The 21,141-nt window shown below is 49.7% G+C and overlaps 2 protein-coding genes and 1 long non-coding RNA gene across 6 annotated transcripts; 2 read left to right on the forward strand and 1 right to left on the reverse strand.

The window, feature by feature from the left end:
• The first annotated feature begins 5,194 nt into the window (after positions 1 to 5,194).
• Positions 5,195 to 13,473, forward strand: REEP4 (receptor accessory protein 4). 4 transcript variants are annotated; one of them, XM_081868538.1, is made up of 8 exons: positions 5,195 to 5,603; positions 8,362 to 8,434; positions 9,776 to 9,852; positions 9,991 to 10,111; positions 10,385 to 10,498; positions 11,718 to 11,850; positions 12,326 to 12,498; positions 12,663 to 13,473. In XM_081868538.1, exons 1-8 carry the CDS (start codon positions 5,572 to 5,574, stop codon positions 12,720 to 12,722), a joined length of 783 nt encoding a protein of 260 aa, XP_081724664.1. In that variant the 5' UTR covers positions 5,195 to 5,571; the 3' UTR covers positions 12,723 to 13,473. The 4 variants fall into 4 exon arrangements, with proteins under 4 accessions (XP_081724664.1, XP_081724663.1, XP_081724662.1 ...); XM_081868537.1 differs by lacking the exon at positions 5,195 to 5,603 and adding an exon at positions 6,876 to 6,904; XM_081868536.1 differs by lacking the exon at positions 5,195 to 5,603 and adding an exon at positions 6,990 to 7,051.
• On the reverse strand, positions 13,132 to 16,257 carry LOC309345510. Its single transcript, XR_014158272.1, has 2 exons — positions 16,089 to 16,257; positions 13,132 to 15,358 (listed from the first exon to the last, which is right to left on the reverse strand). It is a non-coding gene; the product is annotated as an uncharacterized lncRNA (long non-coding RNA).
• Positions 16,258 to 16,616: 359 nt separating this feature from the next.
• On the forward strand, positions 16,617 to 20,958 carry NUDT18 (nudix hydrolase 18). The gene is made up of 3 exons (XM_081868523.1): positions 16,617 to 16,898; positions 17,377 to 17,590; positions 18,993 to 20,958. Exons 1-3 carry the CDS (start codon positions 16,632 to 16,634, stop codon positions 19,595 to 19,597), a joined length of 1,086 nt encoding a protein of 361 aa, XP_081724649.1. The 5' UTR covers positions 16,617 to 16,631; the 3' UTR covers positions 19,598 to 20,958.
• The last annotated feature ends 183 nt before the right edge of the window (positions 20,959 to 21,141 follow it).

The following is a 21,141-nucleotide window of genomic DNA, read 5'->3' on the forward strand; positions in this document are numbered from 1 at the left end:
GGTTTTTTAAAGTATACCCACACGACAACATCATCACGATCAAATCGCTGTTCTCCTGCCTTTCCTCCCGGGTTTCTTCCATTTCTTTTGAGATCTCCCAAAAGCTTAATCTTGTTTTGTTTCTTTAAGGAATGGAATAGCATCCTGATTGCAAACCATGATGAAAGTGCAGTAGAAATGATGTCTCAGCTGGCCCCTGCCAATCCATACCAATCCATTAAACAGGGAGCTCAACACAAACCAACATCTTTTGCTCCATACTTCCTGCCTTGCAACAAATAAACCCTGATTCTGCACACACACACACACACACTTTTTATGGCTCTGCACCAGCAGCTCCCAGCTGACTTCCAGCTGTGCCTCTTAACATCCCAGTTTTTTCTGACTGGTCCATCAGCTCTTATTAACCTCTAAACCTACAGCAACTCTCATCTTAAGAAAGCCGCTTTCTAGCTGTTGTGGACAGAGAGCTAGAAAACATAATGGTGATTGGATTGGGAATCAGGTAGCAAGTGAAGAGACATAAATATTAATTACACAACCCCTACCAGAAATCCCATGATTTCTAAGCTCCTTTGCAGATTTCTGAGGGTCCATAAAACATTATTCCACATACTAAGAGGAATATGCTGGAAGATATCACAGGATCGAGACCAGACATCCATCTGGATAGTGCAACTGATGCATACGGTTTATGATTATATGAAGACAGGTACTATATGCAGCTATTTTATTATGCAACTAAAATATGTGACTTTGGCAGCAGACGTCTCTCTATATTTTTACATATTCCCCAAAGAGGTCTCAGTCCTGCTTATTGCTTCTCGTTAGGCAAAAAGTGTATTAAGAAAAGAGCAAAACCTACTTTCAGTGTGGGCCAGAGGTGGCAGATGGGTCTCTGTGACTCCAGGTGGTGCATGGGGCAAACTCTTGCCCAGTTGGGTGGGTCAGCAGTGCATGTAGCTTGCTTTGCCGGCTCAGGGTGGCTGCAGCTTGACATAGCTCCCTCTTCCAAATCAAGGCTGTCTTTGAACCTCTTGGGACTGGCTCAGGAGAGATGAGGAGCAGCAGAAGGAGGGACTTTCTGTTGTCTAGTCCCAGAATAAAGTGAATGGGATTTTGATCTACTGGTGGCATCTCCTGCTAGCATCATTCAACGGGCCAGATCCTCAGATCCATTTGAAGCATGGAGAAACCTCAGTCAGACTCTTGGCCTCCCAGAGTCAGGCCAAGGGCTTCTAGAAAGGGTGGTAGAAGGAGGCTATGGAATCAACAGGGCCAGCAGAACATCCAAGTGTGCAAACAGAAGGACAACAGCAAAACAAGCTAAACTTGGGCAAGAACAGAAGCCAGGGCAGGGAGGAGCCTGGTAATCTATGGCTCAGGCTTAAGAATGTGGTGCAGAGGGTTATATAAAACAGAAAGTGGTCACATGGATACCTGGGTTCAAGAGGGTCATGTGATTCCTGCATTGCAGGGGGTTGGCCCTTTGGGTCCCTTCCAACTCTACAGTTCTATGATTCTATGGGCGTAGGTGGAAATCCATGCACTGCCTTCCTTTAGTGGAAGGAGCAGGGCACCCAAAGGTGGTCTCCTCTTTTAATTTGCAGTATTTATGAAAGCCTTCGGTGCAATTGAGACCCTTTACACCGAACGCTGGTAAAGCCAGAGTGTAGTCAATGCTATTTTTCTGGAAAAAGAGGTGCTGGAACTCACCGTGAACGCCTCCATTGTTCTCTTATAATGGCATGCAGAACATCCTATATCCAACCCCAAGTATCCCTTGGTAGGGCTGGGAAAGACTCCAGGCTGAAACTCAGCTAGCTCTCTCTGCCTTCTGTCCAGTTTACCTTCATCACGTTGTGTTCTGCCCCTGCTTGTGGGTTTCCCAGAGGCATCTGGTTGGCCACTGGATGCCAAACTTGATGGGCCTGATCCACCAGGATTCTTCTTCTGTCCTTATACCTTTCCTCTCTAGACCTCGCCCTCACTCTCCACAGCCACCTTTCCCCAAGGCAATGGAGAAAAGCGTCTCAAGCCATGGAGAATAGCCATGCACAGCAACAGCAGCAGCAGGGGGGGGGGAAAGGACAGTTCAACTCCCCTCGGCTCTGCATTTCTTGTGGTGTAAAATGTAGCATGCACACACACACACACACACACACACACACATACACACACGCACACCATCCTGTCCGGGTTCAGGAATGTAAGGCCCAGGGATATGAAGGACACAAGTGTGATGGCCTCATCCCTATGGTGTGAGTTATGTTGCAATCCTAACCCTCTAACTTTGAAGTAAGCCCTATTGAATTAAGTGGGGCTGACCTCTGAGTGGTTATGGTGAGGACTGCAGCCTTTCTTCTTTTTGGATGGAGAGCAGGGTGCCTCTGAGCCTACACAGAGAATCTGTGTCTCACCATTCTGGAACTTGAGTTTCTCTTGTCTTCAGCCAAGATAGCCTTTGGCAGGTAGGTGTGAAGGCTGCTCAAAATTAGGAAATACCAACAGCATTTTGAATTCTCAAGGAGGATGGCCTTCAATATCTCTGCTGGGAAGAACTTGAGGAAAAATACTGGGGGGGGTGATTTCCAGGGGGAGGCTGTTGGCTTTTCCTTCGCCTCACCTGTCCAGTGCTATCCATTAAATAAGTTAAAAGGTGAAGTGAAGCTTCTATCAGGACACTTGGACCTTTCCTAGGGAAGGCATGATATTAAGCAGGTAGGAAAGATTCTACATGGACAGGACACTTCTCACGACAGACACTTCTGCTTAATCACATACGAAATGCACTTGGGAATGTGCACCTTGAAAAATAGTGGCACCTCTACACCTTTTAATTTGACTTGGGAAATTTAATTCATTGTAATAAAGTTATTTATTCCCTATTTCTTCATGCTTTCTTCATTAACTGTCTGGAAGCTGGTAATGATTTTGCCTTGAACTGTCATGTCAAGTAAAGTTGTGTTCACATGGGAAAAAACAACTCTCCCCCCTCCCCCCGCCTTCTTTTGGGGTTCAGCATTAGGCAAAGGGTGTTGTCCTTTCTATTTGGAAGGCCTCTCCATTAGATATTATTTTGCTGTGATTCCTGTATTGCAAGGTGTTGTGGAAGTTGGGGTTTGCTTTTACAACCTAACCCCCTCTTGAGGGATGTGGGATCTCCCAAGGTCCACTCTTGGTCAGAGAAACAAAACAGAGATGACAATCAGGTAAAAGAAAGCAAGGCAGGCTCTTTAAACCTGGTCTTTATTGATCTCTTGCAGCAGTGTCTCTCCCTTCTCCAACAAAAGGAAGAAGAGGAGCCCTAAACAAAGTGGGGAGCAACTTTTAAAACTTCATAAAGTGTCCAGCAAAAACTGGAGCATGCATAGGTTACATGTTTTTCCAACTTGTCCATCATGATATGTTGTAAATAGCCCATCCAGGTCTGCCATTCATATTCCTGACATACTGTATCTACTTTTTTAGATACTGTATTTATCTGGGTTCGTTTTTCTCCTACTGATGCACAAGACCTCAGTTTGACAGGTCTCACTCACTATTTTGTTGACAAGTACCCAACCTACCAATGAATGACCTATCTGCAGCCCATTTAGGAGTTCCTGACTACCTGACTACAAAGGTGACTGCCAAGGTCAGATATGAACCAAACATGGCCCTCTTCTATGCTCACTGAGATATTTTGGCTGATTAGCCAGCTAAACCAGGTGGGGGTAGCCGATAGGTCTCAAACCCTTAATGATTTAGAGACTTCCCCTGCATGCAAAAACAGGCTCTGGCAGATTGAGTGGACAAGACCAATAGTGGGCCCAACGGTCAAGAAGGTGGTTTCTGCACATGCTCTACAGGGAGGTGAGGGGCAGGTGGGACTTTTCAACCTGGGAAGGTTGCCCATCTAGGAGAAGGAGAAGTCTGATCCTAAACATCTGCTGCCTTGTGGGATATCTCCAGGAGAAGAAAAGGCAGGAGTATCATTCATAAAATATGTTAGATAGATAGATAGATAGATAGATAGATAGATAGATAGATAGATTCTTTATTGTCATTACACAAGTGCAACATTGCACAAGTGCAACGAAATTGGATGCCATCCCTTAAAAACAACAAAAGCAAAACAACAACAACAACCAAACAAACCACATTCCAGCCACACCCACACCCACACCCATCAAACTCCCAGGTCACACTATCGAGTTACTGCATTTAAGAAGGCCACAGCTCTTGGATAGAAACTATTTATCAGTCTATTCATTCATAAAATATCTTATTTACAAATATGAGAGTTATAAATTGATTCTTTCCACACAGCAAAACACTCCAGCAGGGGGAACTGTTGTGCATGTGAAAACACTGACTGTAAAGTTCTGGTTTAAAGGGGAAATGTGGTCCTTTTAAACGAGGAATAATGTTTTAGAGATTATGTAGGGTGGATCCCTATTTTCTGTAACATGACCCACGAGATCCCTTCCAACTCTACAACTCTATGACTTATTGACATTCTGATCCTATCTGTTGCCAAATGAGAGAGATGGAATTACGGAAACATAAACCCTCCTTTCTTAATATTGGCCTATTGAACTCTCAGAGTTCGAGATCTCCTATTATTAAGAGAAAAATAACTACCAAACTTTTAGAAGACATCTGAAGGCAGCCCTGTTTAGGGAAACTTATCGTATTTTAGTGTTTTGTTGGAAGCCGCCCGGAGTGGCTGGGGAAACCCAGCCAGATGGGCAGGGTATAAATAAATTATTATTATTATTATTATTATTATTATTATTATTATTATTATTACCTGAGTGATTACAGCCTTGACCTAGAACACGGATCCCCAGATTTCCCTCCCTCAACAACATAGGAACCAACCTCCCAATATTTTATTCAAGTTGGCAGTCCCTGCTGAACACGGATCCCTTGAAAATTGCTGGTGGTTCTGGCTGATCAAGTAATGATTTTTCTGTCTTTTGTAGCAATTGTAATGTACTTTGCAAGATGCTGCATTGTTTGGTGTGTGTTCTTATATATGAGTTCTTAGAACTCCCTAGAATTCAAACTGTAGTACAAACTCTGATACAAGAAAATAAAAGAAGGAGGGATGTTTTGGACTACTACTCCCATCAGCCTCTTCGGCGGTTAGGCAACACCCGGACCGGAAGGATGGCCTCCTGGGGCTGACGGGAGTGGTAGTTCCCGAAACGCCTAGAGAGGGCACCAAAGCTGGCGGAAGAGGCCGGAAGGGACTCTCCCTCCTGCTACTTCGATCTCCTCAAGCCAGTCAGAGAGGGCGGAAGGGGAGCAGCCGCCAGCCCCACTAAGGGGGCAGCAACCGTCGTCTTCTCTCTGCCTCCTAATTCGCCCACCCGCAAGGGGCGGGGCCCAGGGCAGCCTATCGGGAGGCGGCAGGCAGAGCCGTTGGTGCGCGAGGGGGCCGCGCGTGCGCTCTGGCACCAACATTCAAACGGCTGGCGAGGGGAGGTCGCCGCACCTGTTGCCTCCGGAGTCGGGGCCTCGCCAAGCGGAGCGTCCTTGGCTGAGGCGGCCCAGGCGGAGGAAGCAGAGGCGGGCCCGGCCATGATCTCCTGGGTCCTGTACCGCGTGGTGGTGTGAGTTGGGCTGCGTTCGGGAGCGGGTGGGGGGTCGACTGGATGGCCTCGGGGGGGCCCCGCGGCGTTTCCGTGAGGCGAAGCTGCGAGGGTTCAGCCCAGGGCGAAGGAGTCGCTTGGGGTGGGGGGTGGGGGGTCCTTTCGTCGGACAGCATAAGGAGCCGGCCCAGCCTGAGGCATCTCGGTCGGTGGGTGGGATGGCAGCTAAGGGGAGCCGCCCTCCGAGCCTTTGGCTGGAACTGCGCCTCGTTTTTAGATACGTTCATGCCCACCCAGAGGACTAGAAACTTGGGCTGGTAAATGGAGGCTCCTCGCCCCGTTGTTCTCTCCCCCTTGGCGGGTGGGGTTCGTCTCCAGAGAGAAAACGATGAGCCCTTTGAGTGGCACCCTGGCTCCCAGACGCCATGGAGCACCCCCCAAAACACACACTTATTATAATAGTAAATTATTATTATATTTATTATTATTATTTCAGTTTATTGCCTGCCCTTCCTCCTAAGGTCCCAGGGCAGGTAACAACACTGTAAAAGACATTAAATCGCACTGCAAAAAATAAAAAAAAATTAAGATTAATAAAAAGTAAGAAAAGTTCGTGCACTTCCACTTGTGGAATGCTGCTGTTTGAGATGCACTCTGGTTCCGTGATGGAGTGTAAACTTGGATGCTTGTGGGATGCCTTTAGCGCCAGGCCAAGTGTATGTGCAACAAGGGTGCCCATTGAGGAAGTGTGTTCTGGAGGCTTGGCATGAATAACTCTCATGGAATTGAGTCAGGGCTGTAGGCGGGGTGGGAGTCAGATGCTGTGCCAGGGGCATGGATGCCATTCAGTTGCGGATCTGTGGAAAGAACAGAGACAATGGAGCATTTTCCCTTTCTTTAGCAATAGAGACCTTTTTTCCTCTAATTTTTATTTCCTTTATAATCCTCTGGTTTGACAGAGTGGTTGGGGGGCCCTCTGGGCACCTAAAATTTGAAACTTGCAATGTTCCTTCAGCTCCACTGATAAACTTGGTCTTTTTTCAAAGGAGCCAAAGGTTATATTATGCTCTTTGAGTCCTGAATGCAAGACACAACAAGCCACATTATGCTCTTCGAGTCCTGAATGCAAGGCATGACAAGACATGCCCTCTCCTCCCTGGTTGCACAACTGGCAAAATGCTAAGGGCCGTTTTGCACTTGACTCCTGTGGTAGTCAGGTTTTCTTCTGGTGTCTCACAAGCAGCACATAGTGGTTCTGAATTGAGTCAGCACCAGGAGGCTGAATTAGATGACTATTGGCTGGATTAGATGACCCAATTCCTGTAAGTCTATGATTCCCAGCTTTGCATCCTTAAGAGAGGAGTCATGCTAGTGTGGAAGGAGCCACATAATGCTGGGCTTCTCTGATGCAGAGAAACTCAGATGCACCATAAACACTACAGCTTAAATCTTACAAGTTCTAAATCCAGGTAGGTAGCTGTGTTGGTCTGGCGCAGTAGAAATGTTATAAAATAATAATAATAAAAATAAAAATAATTGTTGGCATGCACACGAAAGCTCATACCAAGACCAAACTTAGTTGGTCTGTAAGGTGCTACCGGACATTTATTTTTTTAAAATAGAGTTATAAATCTTCACCCTTGTAGTTTCAAGATATTGCTTGCTCATCTTTCTCAGTAAACAATTGTTCAGCCTCCCTGCCGCTATTTTTCTTAAATATAACCTGCCTCAGTTTTGCTTAACTGCAGACTAATGGCCCTCAGTTTCTTTCAGTCTTTGCTATTGTATGCTTCTTGAACCTGGTGCCTTCCAGTTGTCTTTTCATCAGATTCAGCCAGCGTGGCCCATAGAGTGGGAGCACAGCAGGGGGAGCCGATGAGAGCTGTGATCCAGAACATTTCAAGGGCTCCAGATTGGGGAACTGAATCTTTTCAGGCATGCCATCAATAGTTCCAGAAGCATCCCATCGATTCAGAATCATAGAATTGTAGAGTTGGAAGGGACCGCCAGGGTCATCTAACCCAACCCTCTACAATTGTTGATTGGTTGTGTAGAGCTCCTTCCTCAGAAATGCTGTTGCCTTATACTGAGTTGGACCATTGGTCCATCTTGTTCAGAACTGACTGGCAGGGGATTTCAGCATCTTAGAGAAAGATCTTTCCCAAACTTCCCTTCCCTGCAAATGCTGGAGAATGAACCTAGGCCCTTCTGTGCACAACCAGGTACTTTCCCACTGAGCTATGGTAACCCTGATCAAATATTCTCTGTTTCCATATATGTTATGGTGCCAACAAGATGGTGGAATGCTCTACACAACATTCCTGCAGCTTTGAGTCAGGGGCTGGGGAGATTCTTAGATTTCATGGGGGACTGAGCTGGACTTCCGGTCTTGGAGGCTCCTGGAGGGGCTTGAGTCTTATGTCTCCAGCTGCCCTTTTGTTTACACCCAGCAGCCAAGGAAGGCCTGGCTGAGGAGCTTGTTGAGCCGGTCCCACCTCTCATTGAGCAACCCAAGGCATGTGTGTAGGAGGGAGAAGGCCCCAGAAATAATCCTTGAGAGTGCCTGAGCTGCTCAGTGCAGTCAGCTGCGTGCCTGGTGCTTGGAGGCCTCTTGCACCCTTCTTGCCATGCCCCAGGGTCGGAATAGCATATTCTCTGGGGCAGCCATGGAGGCCGCGAAGGCCAAGGTGCAGCGCTATGCGAAGCAGTGGTGCCTGTGGATCCTAGCTGGATTGTACCGGTGCTGGCCCGCCTTCTTGACGCCCCCTTTCCGTTACAGGCTGGTGCTTGGGATGCTCTACCCTGCCTATGCTTCCTACAAGGCTGTGAAAACGAAAAATATCCGGGAATATGTAAGTGGTGTCGGAGCAGGGGGGAGGAAGAATGAAGTAACCCCCAGATTCTGAATACAGTACAGTGGACTCTCTGGATATGAATTAAATTCATTCTGGGGGTCCATACTTAACCTGAAAAGTCTGTAATTGGAGGCACCGCTTCTGCGCACACACGTGGCACGATAGAGTGCTTCTGCATATGCGTGTGGCACGCAGAGCGCTTCTGCACATGTATACACTTCCGGGTTTGCCGCCTTCGCAACCTGAAAGTTACGTATCCAGAGCGGTACATAACTCGAGGGTCTGCTGTAGTTGACTCAAGCTGTGGGTTGATGCCATCTCAGGACTGTGAGTGTTCATGAGTGGCTTCAAGAGTGGGCAGATTCTTCTGTAGCCACAGTGCCCAGGGCTGCTGTAAAAATAAAGCAAATTTATTTCCCACAGTGCCTGGCTAAAGCAGCCAGGGGCATTTGTGCTCAGCTGTGGCATTGAGCACCATGCACTTTTTGTGGGGCTGCCTTGAGGACTACATTTGGACATTTGGGGACTACAAGTGACACTGAATGGCTTCCCTTTGGGTTGTCTTCTCCCACATGATGCTGCTCGTCAGGGGTCCTGCTGTCTGTCCCTCTTCTTGCCTGAGGGTGCAGTGGGTGACTGGGGCAGGGCCTTCTAGAACTGGTGGACATCCAATGAAGCTGAATGTTGAAAGATTCAGGACAGACAAAAGGAAGGACTTCTTAATTCAAGCACAAAGTTAAACTGTGGAACTCCCTCCCACAGGAGGCAATGATGGCCACCAACCTAGATGTCTTCAAAACTGGATTAGACAAATTCATCGAGAAGTGGGCTATTAATGGCTACTAGCCTTGATGGCAACGCTCTCCCTCTGCAATTGGAGGCCACAGTGCTTCTGAATACCAGTTGCTGGAAACTGCAGGAGGGGAAAGGGCTCTTGCACTCGAATCCTGCTTGGGGGTTTTCCACTGGGACATCTGGTCAGCCACTGGACTAGATGGGCCATTGGCCTGATCCAGCAGGCTCTTCTTATATGCTCCTATGTTCTTCTCAGCCCGGGGACCATGATTGTGGCTCTCCAAATTAAAGACACTTGTGGCTTGGAGGACACACTTGTCATGATGATTAATAAACCAAAGTTAGATGGGGGGACAGTCAATATTGTGACTGGTGTCTCTTTACCTTTGTTGACGTACTGTGTCTCCATGGTGCAATTCCACATTGAGAGCTGAAGATTTAGGTGCCACCTGAGACCAGTTTCTCTGTAGCAGGGCAGGGTTTCCCCAGGCTTTTGCATCTCATTGACTAGGAGGGACCTAATGCTTCCTGGTGACTTGGCAGGTCCGCTGGATGATGTACTGGATCGTGTTTGCCCTCTTCATGGCCACAGAGACCCTTGCAGATACTTTCATTTCCTGGTGAGTTGCCGTTCTCCCTCTCCCTCTCTCCCCACCCCCTTGTTTCAGTGAACTACATAGACATGTCCGCTGTTGAACAGAAAAGATCCCAAAGCCCACCCGCTCCCTGGTCTCACAACTGTTTTTTCTTCTGAACAGGTTCCCCTTCTACTATGAGATCAAAATGGGATTTGTCATATGGCTGTTGTCTCCATACACAAGGGGTGCTAGCTGGCTGTACCGCAAATTTGTACATCCCACATTATCCCACAAAGAAAAGGTGAGAGTAATCCTAGAACAGACCGTCCGCTTCAGGGAAGGGGGGAGGCATTCAGGGGTTTGGCAACAGGTGAGCCACTCCTTCATTTTTCCGTCCGGTTCTGGATGAGCAAAGGATTTCTGGAAGCTTCTGTGTGGGAGTTACTACATGCATGGAGGTTTTGGTCACCAAAAGTTCCAGCCTTCAATGTGCTTTGCCTATTGCTTATTTAGTTCTGCCAGAGTCATGTGCATTTCATACAATCTTTCTTTTCCTCTTCCTTTTTCCCTGCAGGAAATTGATCAGCTCATCCTTCAGGCCCAGGAGCGTGGCTATGAGACACTCCTGAGCTTTGGGAAGAAGAGCCTCAATGTCGCAGCCACAGCTGCTGTCCAAGCTGCAGCAAAAGTAACCACGTTTCCTCTGTATATTGGCTAAGAAGGGCATGGGGTGGCGGGCTAGCTTGGGCAACAAGCAGCAGCCCTGGAGGCTTTGGGGAAGGAAGAGAAGGGCTGCTGTCCCATTCCTAGGCGGTGTAATGTAGTAGCCTTGTCTGTTGCACTAAAGCCCCCTGTGGCCTTGCCAGTTCCCAGCTCAGCATTGCCAGGCCATGGAGGGTGGTTGAAGCATGCTATGCAAACCTCTCACCCCAGCTGACTGAGATGTAACCAGCCAGAATCTGGGTGGTTTTCTGGACTCAGTTGCCCTTCCCAGTTGACCGATACTGCCTGCAATGAGTTCTCTGGACTCAGTTGCCCTTCCCAGTTGACCAGATACTGCCTGCAATAAGCTTTGCCACCTGTGGGAAGGAGCTGGTAGGGTGACCTCATTTTAATAATCCACATGAATGTAGAACAAAATTGGGCTTACTCCCAGCTCTTACTGGGAGTGTGGGCCCGAGGCAGATGCTTAGGCCTTTGAGCAGGATTACGCTTCCCAGCTTGGGCTGGTTCCTTCTCTGGATGCCTCTGAAACAGACCTCTGCTTGTGAAGGTGGCGATGTTTAGAATTATCCCTGTATGGCTGCAGCTCTGGATTGCCTTGCATTCTGCACACTCTTTAAGAAGGTCCTACCAAAGGGGATTTGTGGGAATTCTGCTTTTGGGAGTCGTTTATCAGTTGTGTCCCCCTCCCTTGGCACAGAATACCCCTCTTTGTCTCATTCCTCCTTATTTATTAAATTTATTTCATAAAATGTATATACTGCTTAATTTCAGAAAACCTCAAAGCGGTTTACAAAAAGAATAAAACAGTAAAAGCAATTAAAACATCCAAAAATTAAAACCAGCAATAAACTAGAAACACATCAGCATTCTAAATATCTGGGTTAGCTTGTCTCATGTGACATCAGTAACAGTGGCAGTTCTCTCTGCTCAGTTCTCTCCTCTGCCAGCGCTGTTTAACCCTATGTATTTCTTTCATCTTCCCCAAACACAATTGGGGTGAGGAGCAGTGTCCGGATCATGCTGGTTTCTTCTCCATAGTGGGGGGGGGGAGAATTACCTCCAGGAAAGATTTTTGGAAGCAAAGCTTTTCTTGTCATTGGGGAATGAGCTGCCCTTGAAGGTGGTCTTTTGTTTGCATACAGCTCTCTGCTTCATTCCTCCCTTTGTCTCCCCTTGTTCAGAGTCAGGGGGCCCTGGCCGGGCATTTGCGTAGCTTCAGCATGCAGGACCTGCGTTCCATCCCAGACACGGCTCCTGTGCATTACTCTGATCCCCTGTACCTGGAGGAACAGGAGCTCCGCCGGAGGCCAATAGGTGAGCAAGCCCAGAAAATGCTTGGAACTGCTGGCATCCACAATGAACAAGGGGGTGGGGGAAGCAACTCCCCTCTAAGGAAAGCTTGCCATGTTTATGACTTTTTAGTTTAGAGAAAAGGCGAGCAAGAAGTGACATGGAAGACGTTCATAGAATTATGCATGGCAGGGAGGGAGTGGACAGAGAGCTTGCCAACGTTTCTGTCTCATGAACAACACATGGGAAGGGTGTTTGACCATTGGCTATGTTGACTGGGGCAGATGACAATCCAACAATAGCTGGCGCACCAGTTTGCTCCCCCCCCCCGCCCCCGCATCACCAGCAATTGCAAGGGGGAAAGAAGACCCTCCCCCTCTAATTTCCTGGGCTCCTGTTGCAGCTGTATCTACATTTAAAAGTTCGTGTTGTTTGGTGTTAAAACAGGCATGAGAAAAACTCCAGCCTTCCTTGCCTGCCACTCTTGGTTGTTTCATAGGACACAGGGCATCTCCTCAAGAGCTGGGCTCTGACAGCAACGAAGAGGACTGCTGGTCAGACTCTGAGCTCTCTGCTGGCGTAAGGGGCCACAGCAGGAAGCCCTTGCTTTCCAAGCCGCTGGCCAGGACCCAGAGCCTCCGCATGGTGAAGAAGAAGTCGCCTGTCAAAGAGGTGAGACCCTTGGGTGGTGGGCACAGCCTGGGAAGTGCCCTGGCTTGGGCTGGCAAAGGGAGAGGGTGCAACCCCAGCCCCACCCTTTCCTCCAGAACTTCAGCTCTTGTATCCGAGGCTGGGGTCTGCATGCCAGAACACTCACACTTTGTCCTCCTCTGCAGGGCTCGGCTCGGGTCCCGCGAAGTCGCCCCAGGAAGAAGGTGGTTGATCCGATCTGTTAGGCTTGTCTGCAGGGAAGCCTTGGTTGCGAATGCTGGCACTTGGAACAGCTTGGGACAGCGATGACTGCAGTGCTTCACAGCTTGGTTGTGGAGGGAGATCGGTTTGAAACATACCACGTCCTGGCAATGTGAAGCCTTGTGTACCCTACAGCTACCACCCACACTGCAAGCTGGCTCTCAGGGCACCCTCCCCTCCTTGTCTCAAAGTGGTGCCTTGATGGTGACTGGCGGCCACCTTCCTCTCTGTACTTGCTGCCTGTCAAATATCCTGCCCACATGATGTGCCTACAGGAAGGGGAGGTATCTCTCTCTTTCCCTTTCACTACACATGCCTTTTTTGACACAAGAATACTGTGCCATAAGCAGACTTGCCTTTTTAAATGCCAGGGGTGGAAGAGCTGTTTGTTGGGGGGGAGTATTAGACTCCAAGAATCTGGGTACCATTTTTCTTGTCCGGACGCTTGGCTGCTTTGAAGATGGGTGCCTCAGAGTGAGCTTAGTGCAGTTCTGCAGCACTCGCACTTCGGATTGGGGTGCAGTGGTGAGATACCAAAGAAGAAAAAAGCCTCTCTCCCCCCACTTTCCTTGTAGCTGCTTACATCTCAGGTTTCTTCTTCCACTGAAGTTCCCCCTCTCCACCACCAGTGAAAACACTGGCATGTCTACTTGAACACTATCACTAGCTAGGACCTTGACCTAAGTGCATTTGTAAGTTTTGTATATTAAATAAATGCATTTTTATTAGACCTTATATTGCTCCTCTTAAAAAGCAGAATGTGTGTGTTAAGGGGAACATTAGCTTAAGAGCGAATGAAAGAAGCATTCCATGCCAGTATAGACCTTTTAAGTAGGGGTGGAGGGTGGGGAGGCTGCTAATGTGCTAGTTCAGCTCCCTACCTGCCCATCTTGATGGAGTAGGAGTAGTGAGATATTGAAGGGAGGAGTGTGCTCACATCACTGGCTCCTGTGGTGGTGAGTTCGCAAAATGGGGTTGTCAGGCCCTGCTCAGTTGCCATGCAGTTTCTAAGAGCCATTTAATGGCTATCTAATGCTACTCACCTTCCACGTTCTCCTCTTAACTGTTTTATCCCCGCTGCATAGACCTATCAGCTGCCCCTCCCCTACAGGGGAGGTTGCCATTTTATAGAGCCTAAAATATGACAGTATACAGTGGGCTGGGGTGGCCATTCCATAAACTCAGAAATCTAAGGCAGGTGCTTTTAGCGTCTAGGGTATTTGGGCTGAGGAACTGCTATTGCTCTGAGCTAGCCCTTTGTGGGAGAAAGGGTTAATGTCCAAGCTCAGTCAGGTCCTGAATTTAGGCACTGTCAATCCTCCCAAGGTGTCATTTCCCACAAAAGACCCCCAGCAGCCCTTCCTTCCTTTGAACTGGCTGTGTTTTGGTGCAACTGGAGTTTTTCCTTTGCACCTAGTGGCTGATGCCCAAGGGAGTTCTCAAAGAAGTCAGTTGTGGAATTACTGGTCTAACATAAATTTGTAACTTCACCATCAGATCAGCCTCCATGTCTGAGGACTGGAAAGTAGCCAATGTAACACTCATTTTTAAAAAGGGATCCAGGGACCATCCTGCAAATTAAAGGTCAATTAGCTTAGCATCTGTCCTTGTGAAAACTTGTGGGAAGTATTTTTAAGCATAATATAACCAAGCATATAGAAGAACAAGCCCTACAGAACCAGCATGGCTTCTGCAGGGGCAAGTCCGGTTTCACAAACCTATTAGAGCTCTTAGGGAGTGTCAACAGGCCATCAAGATAGAGGTCTAGATGGTTGAGATACTGTACTTGGACAAAGTCCCTTACTAAATACTCCAGAGTAAGTTTAGCAATCATGGGGTAAGAGGAGAGGACCTCTTGTGGTTCAGGAATTGGTTAGCTTGCAGGAAGCAAAGAAGGAATAAATTGATAGTTCTCTGAATGGAGAGATGCAGGAAGTAGTGTCCCCCAAGGGTCGGTATTGGGAACTGTGCTTTTTAACATACCGTAATCATAAATGATCTAGTGCTGGGAATGAGCAGTGAAGTGGGCAAGTTTGCTGATGATAATAAGTCATTCAGGGTCATTAAAAGAGATGATGAAGAGCTTCAAAAAGACCTTGCCGAACATAATGGGTGCTACATTGGCAAAAGCAATGTGATGCAAACAAGTGTAAAATGATGCATGTTGGGGCCAAAAATCTGAATTTCACATATATACCATGGGATCTGAACTGGCAGTGACTGATGAGGAATGAGACCTTTGGGTCATAGTAGACAGCATGAGTCAGATGTTGGTGCAGGGTGAAGCGGCTAAAAAAACAAACAAGTTCTGCGCTAGGGATCATCAGCAAAGGAAATGAAAACAAAGCTGCTGATATAATGCTGTTGAATAAATCTAAGGTGTGACTGTACTTGCAGTAATGTGTACAGCGCTTGTTGCCTCACCTCAAAGAGGACACTTAGTGTTGGGAAAGGTTCAGAAAAGGGCAGCCAAAATAATCCAGGAGCTTGAGAGACTCCCCTGTGCATAATGGTAGTGGCACTTGGGGCTTGAGTGTTTATTGAAAAGGCAAGTGAGATGTGACAGAGAAATTTATAAAATAATGCACGACATGGAGAAAGTTGGTAGAGAAAATGTTTTCTCCCTGTAGCAGGAAACCCCCCCCCCCATCATTCAGTTTGTACAAATTTCACACACACTCACACTCACACACTACATACGCTACGCTTCTGTTATAAATTCATAGAAAATCAACCATGCATCGGATTTGCACTGTTCTACTTTTATTTTACTCCATGAAGGAAGGACTACAAAATGGGGAAGGTTTGATACAGGGCACCATAATCCCTTCACCATCCCAGCACATCCACAGGAGCCCTGCCCAGTTGCTATGCCAACCCTGATGGTCCTAGACAGAAGACAATCAAGATCACAAAGAACTTGCATATGGGAGTGGATTCAGCATGGACTGGAACAAAGGACACTGACCAGATCTTCCCTCAGGGGGCAGGAAACTGCAAACTCCCCTTTGTCTCCTGGAAGTGACTCATGGGGAGGGGGGAAAGGAGGAACCAGCCAGGTGACAAGACACTCAGGTTACCACCGCAACTCCTCCCTCAACCCCTCCTTTCTGTAATGTATGCATGATGTTTCTGGGGGTGGGCTTGACCTAGAGGAGGGGAATTTCAAAAGTTTTTATAAGGTCTTGCACACCATTTTTCTGTGTCTTTCCTCTCACCTGCAAGTGAGGGGAGCACCCTGTTGCAACAGTCAATAAAAGCCAAGCCTACAGGCTGCTGATTTGCTCCAATTTACTCTGGTTGGTGTCTTTACTTTTTGTCCAAGGGAGCCCTCGGATTTTTCCGCTAACATCCCTTTCTCATAAGGGAGGAAAATTAGGAACTCCTGGGCATCCAGTGAAGTTGAATGTTGGAAGATTCATGACGGAGAAAATGAAGTAGATTAGACAGCAGATTAGACAAATTCCTTGAGGAAGAGAGGGCTATCGAGGGCTGGCTACCCTCTGCCTCCACGCTGATGGGCAGCAAATGCTTCTGAATGTCAATTGCAGGGAACCGCAGGAGGGAAGGGGCTCTTGCGCCCCAATCGTGCTTGCAGGTTTGGCCACTGTGAGAACAGGGGGCTGCTCTGATCCGGCAGGCTGCTCTAATGTTCGATTCCTCTGAGATGACCAGCTGAGCGAAGCGGTGGTGTTGTTTTTTGAGCGTCTGACTACCAGGCACGTCATAATGTCTTCAGGCGATTGACGCTGTCCCCGTCCAACAGGAAGCGAGCGCAGCAGCCAGCTGGCGCTGGAGAGGCGGCTCCTTCCCCATCGCCTCGCCCCTCAACGGCCTGAGCAGCCGCTCTCCCTGCCTGCCTGCCTTCCTTCCTTCCTTCCCCTCCGCCTCCCATGCCCCGGGAGCAGGCGCGAGCGAGCGAGCCCCTGAGCGCGTGCAGAGTTCCGCGCGCCCGCCCCGTCCCCGCCTCTTCCGCGCCCCTGGCCAGGATGTCCTCGCTGGCGGCTGGGCTTGGGGCGGAGGACGAGGAGGTGGCGGCGGTGCTGGGCGGCGGGGGCTGGCCGGTGGTGGCGCCGCCGCCGCCGGGCCGCGATCTGGAGCCGGCGCGCCTGCGGAGGAACACTTGCTACATCGTCCTGGCCGTCCTGCTCAACCAGGAGGTGCGGCTGCGGGACGGGAGGAGAAACGGGCGCTGCGGCTGTTCTCGGGGGTGGGGGAGGCGCTCCCCTTTCTCCCTTTCTTTGCCCAGCGTTGCCCAGGACCCCCCAGGCTGGACGCGGCTGGCTTGCCTTGGCCCCTCGACGGCGCGCCCGGCAAAGCAAGGCTGCAAAGCATCCTTCCCCGCAGCCAGATTGCTTTGCAGCCAGTGGCGTAGCGTGGGGGGTGCAGGGAGGGCCGGCCGCACCGGGCGCAACATCTGGGGGTTAGGGTTAGGGGGCGCAAATCCACGGGTTAGAGGGCGCAAATTACTTGCCTTGCCCCGGGTGCTGACAACCCACGCTACGCCACTGTTTGCAGCATCCACAAGCCCGCCCGCACGGAGGCGGGGGTCCGTCCTCTTCTTTGCCCCTTCCTGACAGCCCCCCTCCCACAATATATGTGTGTCTATATATCTTTCCTCGCCCCCTACTCCAACAGGGAGAAGTTCTGATGATGCAGGAGGCCAAGCGGGAGTGCCACGGGCGGTGGTACCTGCCGGCGGGGCGGATGGAGCCCCGGGAGACCATCGTGGAGGCCATGCGGAGGGAGGTCCAAGAGGAGACGGGCTTGCAGTGCCAGCCCCTCACCCTGCTGGCCGTGGAAGAGAGGGGCCCCGCCTGGATCCGCTTCGTCTTCCTCGCCCGACCCACCGGTGCTGGCCTGGACGCATCTAAGGGGGGCTTGGAGCTGCGCGGGTTGGGAGGTCGGGGTTATCCCCTTGGCAAGAGGTGCCCTGCTTCGATGCATGCAAGGACGATGCGCCTGGGCAGACCCAGCTGGGGTTGCAACAACAGCAGAGGAATTCAGGAAACCTGCTGGGCCTCCCTAGACCCAGGGCATGCATTTGCAAAAGTTGATTTGCATGCAGAGATGCCCATCTGGGGCGCAGTGCTTCCAAAACTTTTTCAATGCTATCCCTTAGAGAGCATTATCCAGAACAGCAGCTTGCACCACCCACAAAGGAAGATAATAAGACAAAAAAATTCAAAACAGTAAGAATTAGTTGCACATTTATTCAAAAAAATAAACACATGCTCTGATCCAATCTTGCAGCTTAAAATATATATACAACAAAGAATTTTGCATGAAAAGTATTTTTATACATTCTTACTAACAAAAACATACAGATGAAGGAAATTTATAGCATGAAATGTCTGCATTTATGTACTTCCCAAACATACACAAAGCTTCACAGATGGACAGTAACTAATTTATAAGAAAATTAATAGCTGTTAGCAATAATTGGCTATCTGGTGACTTGTGATAATTTAGAAACATAAAGACGAACAAATGCGACCAAACAAAATAGCTTTGAAAGCAGTAAGAGCAGTAAATACGAAGTAAGGAAGGTGTTTCACTTGAGGTGCCAGCCTGGTCAATCCTAAATAAGCCATCAGTGCCCTCAGAGGGGCCCACCTCCAGCCCCCCCCCATTGCCTCTTAGCATCCTCCCAGGTAATCCTGTCGCCTCCCCCCCCCCCAAGGGGCATTACCACCCACTGTGGGAACCACTGGCCTGAGTTCTCACTGGCCTTGGGCTTTTCAGTATTTTCACCAGCCCTGTAAGTCTTATTAAGAAGGGACCCAGGAGAGGGGCAGCAGATCTGGGACCCAGGGCAAAAGTGCTGGGCCCTAACAGTGCCTTTGCAAAGCATGAATCCCTTCTCCAAGCTGGGGCTCCGTGTTTTTCCCTTCCCCAGTGAAGGACAAAGCATTAAACTGGGCAAGAAGTAGGGTGTCCCGGTGTGGCTGTGTTCCAAGGCCACTTCTGAACATCTGGAGTGTTTTTGGGGTGGGGGGTCAGACTGGATGAGTCCCTTCTGATTCTTGGGGTCTTGGACCCAGTGAGGGCTTCAATCTAATTAGCGGAGGTTGCTAAGCAAGTTTCTCTGAAAGGTAATGGCCTTCACATGTATCCTAAAAACACCCGTCTCCAAGGAAAGTGAACCTTGGATCGGGCTGGCATATAGCCGGGAAAATCCATCCTTGTGGGTGCAGACACATGACACAATTGTCTCGACTCCCACCTAATCCCGGGCTGCTTCTCTCTTCCAGGTGGTGCCTTGAAGACCCTTCAGGAAGCTGACACGGAATCCCTGCAGGCCCAGTGGTGGAACAGGGAGACACCCTCCCTGCCTCTGCGTTCCCGGGACATCTTGCCCTTAATAGAGCTGGCTCTGCGGTACCAAGCCAGCCCGGCCCACCCGCGAACGCTGCCCGTGGAGCTGCCTTGCGCCTTCATCTGCCAGCGGCTGCTGCTTGTCTGTGTTGGCAGCAGTGGCGACTTGTGGGTGCTTCAGGGGACAGCGGGGGCTCTAGGCCTTCCTCTGGCCACAAGTGGCCTGGCTCCCTCACAGCTGGGCCACAGGCTCCTGGGGGACATCCAGCGCCTACTCCAGGACTCCCTGCCACACCCCCAGGTGCCCGTCTGCATCCGAGGCCTGCTTGGAGTCCAGCATCTTGGGAAGGAGCCCGGGCAGAGCGATGGGATCTGCTTCAACGTCATGGCGGCTGTAGGCGACAAGGGACGGTGGCTGAATGAAGCGCCCCCAGCGTTGCAGAGTGGAGCCTTCCTCTGGCGGAAGGTGGAGGATGAGGCCCTGCGGAGCCGAATCCTGCAGAGGCTTGATGAAGAGTCCTTCATCCCCATTCACAGCTGAACCACCCCCCTGTCGAGGTACCGGATGGCCCCGGGTGTGTACTTTGGCAACTTGGGCCAGGCGAGAATCCCTGGAGGAGCCTCAGCTGGGCCAAAAATGCTCGCTGTTTGCTGGAATGAGGGACGTTGGGAGTCTGTGGTGCCACAGAAGGCACCTTGCATTGGTGCTTTTGCAGGAAACGTCACAACAGCTGAGGGCTTGATGGCGCCTGAACTCTGGAACCGGCCAGGAGTATTAACCTTTTCTTGCTCCAGAGTGCCAGCTCACAGCTGTGATTCTTCCACCTTTCCACACCAGGAGCATGGCAATGCCTGTGCATGCCACCCCCAAATGCCCAGCTTCTGGGTTCTCCCCACAGCTGCAAGAAAAAGGACCTTGACAGGAATGAGGTCTTAGAGCTCTTGCCACCCTTATGGATGATTTGCAGCCTTGTAGAATCCAACCAGGCTTGGTAAAAATAAAACAAAAAGGCCACTTTCCCTCCGTGTTCTACTGTTTGTTTCTGCGTGTTCTTCTTGTTTGTAAATGAGAAAAGGGGGCTCAGCGACTTCCCACAGGTCCTAAACATGAGCGTGAGCCAAGCCAGGACGTTTACCACAGATTATTTATTTCAAGGCACGAGTAAGAAACCCAACAGGATAGAAGCAGAGAATCTGTAGCTGCAGTGTGGAGACACCAAAGTGCGTCCCAGCTTACGGAGAGGGGGGGCAGATTCCCTCCCCACATGTATTGCACTTGAAAAGAGTCTTTAGACCCACAACGGACTGGACGCCGTGCCTGGCCATGGTGGGTGGAGCCTGCCCCAGCCAGGGCTGCTCCTGGTGGCATTTATTTATTTACATATTGCGTATTGAAACGAATAGCTCACCTTTTCCTCCAAGGAGCTCAAGGCGGCACATGTGGTTCTTCTCTCCCTCCTCATTTAATCCCAACCACAACAACCCTGAGAGGCCAAGAGGCAGTCACTGCCTTAAGATCACACCCAGTGAGCTTCATGATGGCTGAGTGGGGATTCGAACCCTGGCCTCCCAGGTCCTCTTCCACCCTGTGACCCAGCCACTCTCAACCTTGGGTCTCCAGATGCTATTGGACTACAACTCCCATAGTCCCTGACAACTGGTCCTGCAAGCTAAGGATGAGGAGAGCTGTAGTCCAACGCCATCTGGTGAATCAACGTTGAGAGAGGCTCTTTGGGAAGGGGTTAAGTTGCAGCTGATGAGAGGAAGGCTAGCAGAAACTCTGTTAGAATAGAAAGTAAAAACGAAAGGGAAAGGGCTCTTTTCCTGAGGAGTTGAGACTGGACAGATCAATCCGGAAAGGAGCAGAAGAAAACGTCTGCTGTGGTTAGGAGCAAATAGTGTCTCCCCCTCTTTGGCCTGGCCTTTGAGGCCTGCAGAGAAGGTCAGAATCGAGGCAGGAGGCCCCACAACCCCTAACGCCCAGCCATGGATAGTAGGAAGATTCTTCCTTTCACAAAGCAGCTTTCAGTCACCCTGCCTGCCCCACTTTCCCATTGGGCAAACATTACATAAAACAAGCCAGAG

This window comes from Podarcis erhardii (genome assembly GCF_964252035.2).
Source record: "Podarcis erhardii genome assembly, chromosome: 7".
Classification (NCBI taxonomy): domain Eukaryota; kingdom Metazoa; phylum Chordata; class Lepidosauria; order Squamata; family Lacertidae; genus Podarcis; species Podarcis erhardii.